This window comes from Musa acuminata, chromosome BXJ3-3 (assembly GCF_036884655.1).
Source record: "Musa acuminata AAA Group cultivar baxijiao chromosome BXJ3-3, Cavendish_Baxijiao_AAA, whole genome shotgun sequence".
Lineage (NCBI taxonomy): Eukaryota > Viridiplantae > Streptophyta > Magnoliopsida > Zingiberales > Musaceae > Musa > Musa acuminata.
The window spans coordinates 1,683,420-1,694,748 of NC_088351.1; the positions used below are offsets into that span (position 1 = coordinate 1,683,420).

An 11,329-nucleotide genomic window follows, 5' to 3' on the forward strand; every position below is an offset into this window, starting at 1 on the left:
GCACGAGGCCCCCACGGCCTGAGCCTATTCATCCGCTTGGCCAGGGCCACCCTGGCCGCGTGACTGGTTCGCGCTGCGCACGTGGACCGGTCAAAAGAGAAGTCACTGTCCATCAAAACAATTATAGGAGTATGATTCTGAAACCTTGTGAGCTAAAAGCAAGTTTTAGCTGCCTAAACAATATTACTTAGTTAACCTTCTCGCAGACAGAAAGAAAGATAAATAATTGAGTTTTAGATAGGCAGCAAAGTCACCACACAGAAAACTTGAACCATTTAACAATAAGCAATAATTAGACAAAATTACATGCATATATATATATATATATATATATATATATATATATATATATATATATATATATACATACATATATTGTAAATATGACAACTAATACTAAAATGTAACAGTCACCAGAAAATTTAAAAATAACTAATATATTCCATTTCATAGATTAATAGTAAGATGCTTTGAAAATTCACATGACATTTAACTCAAATAAATTGAATTTTCTCAATGGATAATAACATTTGAAGGGGTATAAATGTCATCAGAATTTGATAGAACAAATACACAGTTTCCTAATAGTAAATCAAATCCATACACCTTGATATTATATGACAAAACCATGCACAAGGGAATTGCGTCAGAGTAGCATTTAGATGCTAAAGGCATTCAACCACACGCTTTTCCAAGCTTGCGTTGCTTTCAGGTGGCAGGCCATTCAACTTTAACTACATGAACAGTATATAGACAGGACTAGATATCATACCTTGTGTTACAATGCAAACGTTACGAGTGCAGAGGAATAGCAACTCCCAGAAGAATTTTTCATAGCATAACTATGATGACTATGATTTCTGTATCGAAGCTGACATGCTTTCAAAGTTCATATAACAAAATGCTTCTACATATGCATCAACTCAGAGATGACACAGCACAAAATTTACAGTGCTAGAAGAATTAAGAGATGTAGATTCTAGAATGCTGCAAACTGTGATGAAAAGGTCTCGATCCTCGACAATGACCCAATTGTTATCAAGGCCCTCTAGAAACTCCATTTGTAACCTTCTTAATACTTCAATAAATGACAATAACTTCTACCACAAGAGTATCCTACTATAATGAGCTACATGTGTAGCCACCACTGGATGATGGCCCTGCTTTGTCACTAATGTCACAAGTACATGATAAAGAAAAGTGCCGGAAGTAGACCAAGTTATTTATTAACTAAATTAAGCACATTGAGAGGCTACTGAGGAAAGCAATGGAAAGAAAAATGTGACATCCTGCAAAGTCCAAAACAGGAGGGAAACAGAGCTAGCAATTCCTCCCACCAGCAAACCCACCTTTCACCCTGGCCTTCTGGTTGTTTCAAAATTTTGTGGCCCAGCATATGATATCAGTCTTCCGGTTGTGTTTTAGGGCTAGTCACATTTTATGTTTCTGTAAATCCTTCTCACAAATAAAGTAGAGCCGAGATAACCCACAGCACCTGAATTTTGAACACAAGTCAGAAATACAACAATTCAGAAAGCTCGGAAGCACATTTCAAAGATCAGATATTTAGACAAACTTACCACAAAGTATCCCTAGTCCCAGACAAAACATTAAAGTGTAGCCAAAGTAGAAGCTAGTCTGGAAAAAGCCTGACATCTTGGTCTTCACATAGTAGTAATATATAGAGTAAAGGAAAACATAGACGGCAGTTGAAGCAGCAGAAAAGAATGAAGTCCACTGCCAGTGATAGTTCTCAGCATTAAGCAAGAAATATGTACCCACTATAGTCACACAAATGGTGACAATTATGAGGATCAGGAAGACCAGTAACATAAAGCCGTACACATAATATACCTGCCCAAGCAAAACATATAAAAAGATTAAATAGGTGCTTTATTTCTGCACATGTACATTTTTTCCAGTTTAAATAAACTGGAAAAAAAAATTCAAATGGACTAAATAAATAACAGGACTGATCAAAATTTCCAATGGCAAAAGTTACAAAAAGTTCAGTACGCAACAGTTCATCTAAAGAATCAGCATATCCTCGATTGATAAATACCAACAGCTAGTATTTATGGTGAGTGTAATTCTACAAAGTAGATCTAGTTTACCTTGTAATTCCAGAATGATGTGAAGACAAAATACATCTCAATGAAGATGCTACCAAATGGAAGCAGTCCTCCCATTAGTGAGACAACAGACGGTGTAAGATACCATTTCTTCTCAGGGATAGGACGAGGAATGGTCTTTACACGGCATGGATTGTTTGGCGAACCACTCCAGTTCCTACCCACAACGGTGCCTAAAAGTGCTAGTGGAAATGAGATGAAAGCCCATAATATGAACACAACAACAATCGTCCCAAACGGAATAGCTGCTAGTGATCCATAGAATATAGCAATTGTGTTAAGTATGAAGCCAATCCCAAAGCACATAAATGGAAACAATGATGCTGTGACGATCATAGACTTTATCCAATGTTTACCTGCCAATGAACCAGAGATACCATTCAGACAGAAGCAGTCACTGAAACTTAAAATCCCAAATTTTTGGGTGAGTGTAAAAGTACATCTGGATCTGTACCATGAAGCTTCTCAATTTCCAAAGAAATCGTTTTATTGAATTTCAATACATGTTACAAGGAAACTAAAAGGACTTCCATTTGAAAGGATTCATACCACCATTACGTGAGTAAAGTCCACCACTGACATAGCCTGAAATGAACGAGGTAAGAGCATAGCAGACTATGAAAGTTGTAGTGATAGATCCTCGCCTGGCCAACAAGAAATAATTGATAGCAAGGGTAATTGTTACGATCAAGATGTGAATGACTAAAGAAAAACATGCAATTTCTGAGTAAAAGATGATACTCAAACAAATAACTAGAAATACATTTTAGTTTTAGAAGAGGAAAAAAAACATATTATATCCATAATCAGCAATATTGATGCTTGATGAGACAGAAATGATTCAATTACTAAGTCTGCAAGATATACAGGCACCATGTGCACATTATACCTTCAATAAGACATTATTCCAAAGAGAATTTTATGTTATAATTCATGTGACATGTGACACCAAAGAGATGTTTCTCTGCAAGTAATAGAATAATTATGAATGTATTAAGGATCCTGATAATGGACCAACACAAAATACAGCCAATTACACATTTGAACAATTATAAGATCATGAATCCGGTAGATATACCTAAAGAGCCAGCATAACTGGAACCTCAAATTTTCTGGATTGTTGTACATTAACGGTGAATGGATAAGCCATTTAGTTCGGCTCATAATACATGGCAGGTAGTGTTAATTGATTTGCTATATTGGATCAAATATGTGCCAAATCGCCTTAGTAATTTAAATACTATACTTTAGTGTTCCAGCAGCTAAAAGATTCTAAGCTTATTCTTGAAGGCTAAAAAATCAATGCTATTACCCAAAAAGCATTGAAAAATTTTAGACACATGGCATGGGTCATAAATTACTAGATAAAAATTTCAATCCAAAATTTATAATATTAGAAGCATGCTAATGCTCAAAACTCTATTATTGGTTCACATGCAATATTTTAGAAGTTGACTGAACTTAAAACAATGATAACAAATATCTACAAAGCTTTCAACTTAATAATATGCTTTCAAATTGATTGGTACTTCAATAATTTTGATTTTATTTTAAAATATAAGACAGACATGTCTTATTAGGAATTAATTTACACTTGTGTTTCACATTTACAAGACTGATAACATCAAATGAGAACAGATCATGATGACCCAAAACAAAGAATCAGAAATTGGCATTGTGATGCGAATAATGATTCCAAACAGAATAGTAATGGCAACTGGCAAGAAAGAATACAGGTGCTGATGCTACGTCCAGATTTTATAGTTATGTTATGAGAATTGCACTTTACCTACAGACCATATGCTGATTTTGTTTAATGCCCTAGTGTTTTGAAACAAATTAGTTAATCTGCCTACGACTTGCCCTGACACATAGAATGAACTGACCACTGTGCAGCAACATTGAGAAGGTCACACACAAAGTTTGGATCTGCTAAAGATCCCTGCCCTCCATGGTGGCACAACGTTGTTCGGCTATACCTTAGACATCAGATGAACCAGCAGATTGTATCTCTATTGTTATTCTATATCTATATAGTTGCTCTATGCACCAAGTAAAACAGGAAAATGCTTTCATAGTCAATTGATCACCATGAGGATAGTGCTTGATCATGAAACCAAATCCGACCAAAGGTAAATTCAATTAAGGTAGCTGGAGCCTTGAGGTTTTTCTAGCAAGTACAGAGGGATTAACGACTTTTAACTAAATGGAAGAACCAAAAGGAGAATTTTTATACATTCAGTTATATCATCACAGGAAACTGTCATTTTGAAGATGCAGTTTCAGCAGGTAAGACTAGACTCACTAATACATGGAAGGAAAGGCTTCAATACTGTAGAAAGTGGCCTACAGATAAAAAAGATACAACATTATCCAAAATGGAGAAGATATCTATGGAGCATAGTCATTTGTAGGACTTTGGACTAGTAAATAATGACAGGTATAAAAAGATAAATGATGAGGGTTGACACTAGGTAATTATTCAGATACAAAGCAAGCCAAAGTCAAACAACTTCAAGTTCAGCTGTCAACTGGCCCAATTCAAGAATGAGAATTTTAAAATTTTAACTCAGATGTCAAAATTTTGGAAATCGCTTGATCACAAACAGGAGGCAGTGAATTTAAAGTTGAAACAAGGAAAAACTCGCATTTCTGGCAGTTGTCACTTGTCACCACCGACATGAAATAGAATGAGTTCCAGCTACCCATAATGCAAAGACAAAGGCTTTTGATATTTGGTCAGATGGTTAAAGACAGTAGCTTTAAGATCACATTTAAAAAGCCTGTAAAATAGGTTAAACAAAACACAATTGTGCACACTAATCAATCTTACAATATCTAGATTGTCAGCTCAATGCGGCAAATTTGAAGTCAACCTTTTCCCAGAAAGAATACCCTTACATAGATTGCATATAAACAACAATGATTTACCATAAATTTAAGTCAGTGAGAGTGAAAGTGTGCATGAACACTGAATTCCCGTACCAGCAAGGTTTTGATTTTAAAAAACCAAGATACGTAGACATGCTAGGATCTTATCATACTATACACTGATAGGTTTGATATGTCAGGACCAACATATATGGTTGATATGTCATGGTTGGTATGCATGATCCTTGAAACTAAGTGTACAAGTATACCTCTCCATATTGACTGTAATAGCAGTTTCTTTTCACTATACTAATTAATGAGTATTAATTTCAAATCAATAATTAACTTAAACTCCATTTAGCAGGTTCAAAGCCAAGTTTGTACATACCCAATGTATAATGTTCCAATAATCGCCAACAAAATTACCAGGAGTACAAGCATTGCCAACTGGGCACCAGTACCAATAAGAGAGGAAAGAAGAACCAAAGTACGGGCAGGCCGAAAGACATCCCCATGAACAAGTTTCCATCCAGATTCTTCACTCACATCTCTTTCCTGATAAAAATAAAATCATCAAAAGATCTAACTTGGGCTGACAGAATCATGACTTATAGGCAGGCTTCAAGGAAAGATTAAAAAATGGCAGATAACAAAGGTAGTTTCTTTTTTCTTTCAAAATAAATGCAGCAAGTAATTACCAGAGTCTCAAGATCATCATCTTCACGAGCATATTTTGCATAATCATTTCTGAGAGTTCTCATCAATATCATAGATACCAGGCCAGTGAGGAAAATAACCATCATGAATGAATTGAAGATAGAGAACCAGTGAATCTGTGTAAGGCAGGCAGTATTGCAATCATAAGGAAGCATTTTCGTTCATGGAACTTGTCAATAACTATACCAGAATCTAATCAAACCAGTAAGCACCAATCAGTAAAGTATGTGCTGCCTTAATAATTAAATATAAAAAATATGTAATATGCCAGTATCGACCAATATGGTCAGTACACAAATATAACCGTTACAATACAATAGGCATATCATGGTAATTGAAACCATGATCATCCACAAACTTAGATCTATGATGTCAAGAAGTTGTGATAACTGCATTAAAGTTTCAGGAAAAAGATTATAGGGTAGAAATTATAATAATTCAGAACTACATTACCTGGTGCTCAAAGAAAGGGTAATCCAAGTAAACCTCAAACCGGCGAGCAAATGTAACATTTGTCGGCAGCCATTTGACTGAATATGTCATATCTAATCTTTTTCCTGCCTCCAAAAGTTTAGGACTTTCTTGAGTGAGATTGACATGAATAATCTGCACGAAAGAGACGAAAAAAAATGATACAGTAAAGCTTTGACACAAGTAAAAACCCCCCAAAAAAATCTTTCACAGTATCATGACCGCAGGGCTCTCAGAAATCACCTACCTGATACTCATTATGTTGGATGATGATATTTTTATGTGTGAAAAGATAACGTTTATCTTTGTTGTTTTTGTCAGTCTCTCCAACAAAACCTAATTAAAAATAAAAATATTCTACATCACAACATGTGAAATATCATTAAAGATAAGAAGCAAATAGAAGGCATCAACAATAGGCAAGGACATACCCCACATAGGCAAGTCATCTAGATCACGGCTCCAAACAATGAAGAAACAAAAGAAAACAGGTAAAAGGGTAAGTAATCAAGCATAATAAGCAGAAGTAAAGAAATTATCAAGTAACTTACCTATGAAGAACTCAAACCAATATGAGTTCTCTATAGCATCAGCAAATTGCTTCACTTTTGTGGCATCAAGTTCAATCGTACAAATGGAACCTCTGTCAACATTTCCTGACATTTAAATGTTTAGAAGTTTAATTTTAATGAGAAATCAATGAGTATGTACCCAATGAGTGTAAACTGTGTCTACATCCCAATTAATAATTCAGTAACGATGTTGAAGATTTGGTAAAAAGGAAATTGCATACTTTGAAATTTTATCTGGAACTGGCTGTCAATAAGTTCATTTCCACCTAGGACCTCCCCTAGCCCGCTCCACTTATGTGCAGGATTCTCAGATGGTTGACAGAATGGAAGACTGTGATAATTATATGTCTCCTGAGGGTTATTGTAAGGGCCAACCTTGTTTACCCAGAGTGTAACTGGTTCTTCAGCTTGGTACTGCAAGTTAATTGGTAACTATGTGAAAACCAGGATATGAGAAATACTAACTTTGCTGCCACATTTTCATACAACAAGGAAACAGGAAACCAGACAGCCTGGTGGTGATCCTAGGAAAACAAATTGCTTTTTATTGATAAAATATAGGACAAAATAACAATACTGTTTTATCTTCTAGAAGACATATCAAGAGAGACAGCCTGCATTGACCTGATTTATCAAACCAGAGACAAAAAATCAAACAAAGAAATATATCATCTTGGCAACATATCTTAAACACCAACAAGGTTTTCTAGACATACAGGTCAAGAGAGCACAAATATTTGCACATAGTCCCCTGCAAGCTAGTAAAACAACATTGGAACCTTTCAATTAAGATTTGCTAGTCAAAACTCATATCATAACTGTTAATGAACAAATTGAAAGTTATACTACATTTGTACTCATCCATTGAAATATCAGTCAACAATCTATTCTTCTACCTGCTCCTTTCCTTTCTCATGGCCAATACAAAACCTCAAAATCCATCTAATTAGTTATTTAAATAATACATTATTTGAGCTTATTTCAAGATAAGGGCAGGTTTGAGATTCACCCCCAAAAGAACAGACACATTTGAAAGCATCTATCAACTTGAAGTTTTAGCTCAAAGTCTATCCATTTTAATCTTTTAAGCTTAGAGAAGACAAAAGAAAACAAGATTTACTAGCTCACAAATTTATGCATCCTCATAAATAAATAGATAAGATATAGGTGCATATGATAAATAATAGTGAGTAGCCATTAATGTTAATAGAAATGGAGATTAGAGAATCTCTTATCACCATATAATTGAACTAAAAATAGCTTATTCCAATATTTTTGCAGCACTCGTATGTCAAACCAATAGGCATACTCAACACTAATTTTCCAGTTGCACAATTGCTATTGACAATGTCTCAACTAAATATTTCTACGACTGCATATGTTGTAGATCTTCTTCATTCTCTCGATAATCTCATTGAAGAAACCACCCGTCTCCATAGAAATACTACTATGAATGTTCTATAGAAACCATCCAGCTCGATATGTTTTATTTAAGCCCAAAAGTTTTCTCAAGCCATCCTGACACTATTCTGTATGTAGTTGAATATATTATTGAAAAAAACTAATATGTCACAGGTTTTCAAAAATGAAAAGACTTTGACGTGTAGGAAAATTTGCTCTACCTATAGGCTAAAGATGCTTCAGTCTCACTATCAAGGCAAGGTTTAGCTCTTGAAGTCACCAACGCCATGGGTGAGGAGGGAATAAAAATTCAGTAACTGTGTTGCTAGAGTGATTCGTGTTGAAAAGTGAGAGATATTAAGGAAATGTAGATGTAGATTTATGTCAGGACATACGAAAGTGAAGAGTACAAGGGCTATGGATAGGTCCATGTTAGGGTCTATATTCAAATAACTTGAAGAACACCATTCTTGGAGAATCAAGGTTTGGTATTCTATGGATAGCTTATGTAATTTACAATTTTGGTGGTAGAGAAAAAAATACCCTAAAAAGATATTTCAATATTGATGGTAAGTCAAACTTTCTTTTGAAATCTCTTTGAGAGTATTTTTTTTTCAACATCTTTATTTTTTTCTTTTCAACATATTGATGGCAAGGCTGAAACATCTTTATCCTACACATAGAAGTAAACATGTGACATATTATTTTTTTTAACAATACATTTAATTACATACAGAATAGTATGAAGATGGTTTGAAAAAAATTTTGAACTAAAATAAAACATATCAAGTTAGATGGTTTCTATAAAACACCAAGCCTATATAGAACATATGGAATAATATTTTTGAGGAGTTGGATGGTATCTTCGATGAAATTATTGAGGGAAGGAAGAAGATTTACTACATATATAACCGTAGATTTATTTAGTTGAAACATTGTTAATAGCAATTTTGCAATAGAGAAATTGATATTGAATATGTCAATTGGTTTGATATACGATACTGCAAAAATATTAGAATGCTATTTTTAGTTCAACTCAATGGTGATTAGGGATTCTCTAGTCTCCCTTTCTATTAACATCAATAACTACTCACCATTATTGATCACATGCAGCTGTTTCTTATCTATTTATTTAGAAAGATGCACAAAATTATGAGTTTGTAAATCTTGTTTTCTATTGTCTTCTTATATGACTCAACTTAAAAGATTGAAGTGGATGTACTTTGAGCTAAAACTTCAAGATGGTAGATGCTTTCAAATGTGTTCATCCTCTTGGGGTGAATCTCAAACCTGCCCTTGAAATCCGCTCAAATGATATATTATTTAAATAACTCATTAGATGAAATTTGAGACTTTATATTGGCCATAAGAAAGGAAAATAGCCAGGAAGTAAAATAGATTATTAACAGAATTCCAAAACTACCTGTTCTACAAATTAGAACAAATTTTAAGATTCAAATGTATAAAGTGATACTTTTCAAAAACTAAGAGAAATCCGAAACAATCATTGAAATCGATGAATAAGAAATCCCATTAAAAATAAATCCCATGGCAAAGAGCAAATTTTTTTAATATTTATGGTTTATTATTTGACAGAGAGAAGGATAAAGATAGAATTCCTAGAGTTCAAGCAGACTAGATAAAGTAGATAGGGGCATGTGAGGAGTTCTATCACCACATTGCACCCTTAAATTAATAGAAATGTTAAGATATGGTTACCGATGGAAGCTATGATTGTCACTCAAAAATTTCATCAGCTAGAGAAATTAGATGAAAAGATGAAGAAATTGTGATTGGATATGCAGAACATCATTTGAAACCTATAAAATCGGACTATAAAAGGTTTGCATCCACGAAAAATAAAAAAATATTAACATAGGTTGATGATAAAATAAGGAAACATCATTTGAAATGGTTTGAGCATCTCCAAAATGAAACCTATAAATACAACAGTTACAGAAAACAGGTTAATTCAGTTAGGTGTTGGCAACAGATGTAGAAGAAGACATAAAAAATATTTTGTTAGCAAGAGCAAATGGAGAATTATAGCTTCCTTCTCAGTAACTCGTGATACTGCCTTGAAAGTACTCAATGTGGAGAAAGAAACCATATCGCTAAAGACTATCCTATGCTAAAACCATGTTTGCAAACATTCGAAACCATTAGACTGTTCCTACACCTTTCATTTACATCAAATTATCCACCAGACAAGACTATACTATGCTCAGCACTGTCAAGTGTGAGACAGTAATGATTCTATCGAAAACTAAGGTAGGCCGCCTACATGGAGTATGTGTCACGTGAAAAGATGGTAAGGCAGAGAGTAAGTCACATTCTGACTTCCTCTGATCATTTCGAGTTAGAATGAAACAGGCAACCGTGCAAAGAGACGAAGATGCTGCAAATAATAATTCAACTTGTCCTGTAAGGCGGATCTGCAACTTGTGATCATTGTGAAACATCCTTTTGAGATTCTACGTGGAGTCTAGTTGGTGAATTCAAAAGATCTCCATCAAATATTAAGCTTCCAACTCGATTTCAGCTAGATAATAGAACGGCAGCATCGTTATACACTGGAACTTGTGCCATGTGCGCTGGGTACGAGTTACCGGCAATTGCCAGCAAAAAGGATGAACCCACACACAAATGTTCCAATCTGAAAAAAATCGAATTTGACGTCAACCCATCGAGCAAACCAAGAAGCCATAGGAAGTTATTATAGTCCAGATCTACGCCGCAATCGAAAGAAATTGAAAAAATTAGAGACCTCAACAGCTTCCCGGATCAATCTCGCATCCCGGCGTGCTAATGAGATCTTTACGAACGGAATGTTGGAATTGGGATGGAGCATCAATCGGGGCGGAGGGTCAAGGCGTACCTTGTGGTCGGACTCGGAGGCGAAAGCGGAGACCGCGAGGACTACGAGGAAGGCAGCGGAGAGGGAAGGGAGAGATCTGGCGCCGGAAAGCATGGCACCGCCCGGATCTGAGAGCAGAGCGCGGTGGGAGGGGGGGAGCGAAGGTGGGGCGAGGCGCGTTCGAAGCTTAATGTCGAGGAAGAGACCGGGCGAGGCCTTCTCCTTTGGGCTTTCTTTCCACTCGTTCAATCTAAATGCGAAGGGGTTGTGGTTGGGTCATCAAGATTAGTGTTTTGCCCAGATCCTGT

General features: G+C 35.4%; 1 protein-coding gene across 1 annotated transcript; it reads right to left on the reverse strand.

Moving 5' to 3' along the window:
- Window positions 1–1,049: 1,049 nt before the first annotated feature.
- On the reverse strand, window positions 1,050–11,262 carry LOC103977077 (transmembrane 9 superfamily member 1). The gene is made up of 12 exons (XM_009392488.3): window positions 11,043–11,262; window positions 6,985–7,177; window positions 6,743–6,847; window positions 6,623–6,640; window positions 6,439–6,527; window positions 6,174–6,326; window positions 5,702–5,836; window positions 5,392–5,558; window positions 2,682–2,776; window positions 2,115–2,488; window positions 1,581–1,854; window positions 1,050–1,495 (listed from the first exon to the last, which is right to left on the reverse strand). The coding sequence occupies exons 1-12, from the start codon at window positions 11,133–11,135 to the stop codon at window positions 1,428–1,430; spliced, it is 1,764 nt and encodes a 587-aa protein (XP_009390763.2). The 5' UTR covers window positions 11,136–11,262; the 3' UTR covers window positions 1,050–1,427.
- Between the last annotated feature and the right edge of the window lie 67 nt (window positions 11,263–11,329).

Coding starts and splice junctions, on each gene's coding strand:
- LOC103977077 (XM_009392488.3), bottom strand. CDS start 11,135: ATGCTTTCCGGCGCCAGATCTCTCCCTTCCCTCTCCGCTGCCTTCCTC. Junction 5,559..5,701: donor ATGATGATCTTGAGACTCTG/GTAATTACTTGC, acceptor TATTTTTATCAG/GAAAGAGATGTGAGTGAAGA. Junction 1,496..1,580: donor GGGACTAGGGATACTTTGTG/GTAAGTTTGTCT, acceptor TTCAAAATTCAG/GTGCTGTGGGTTATCTCGGC.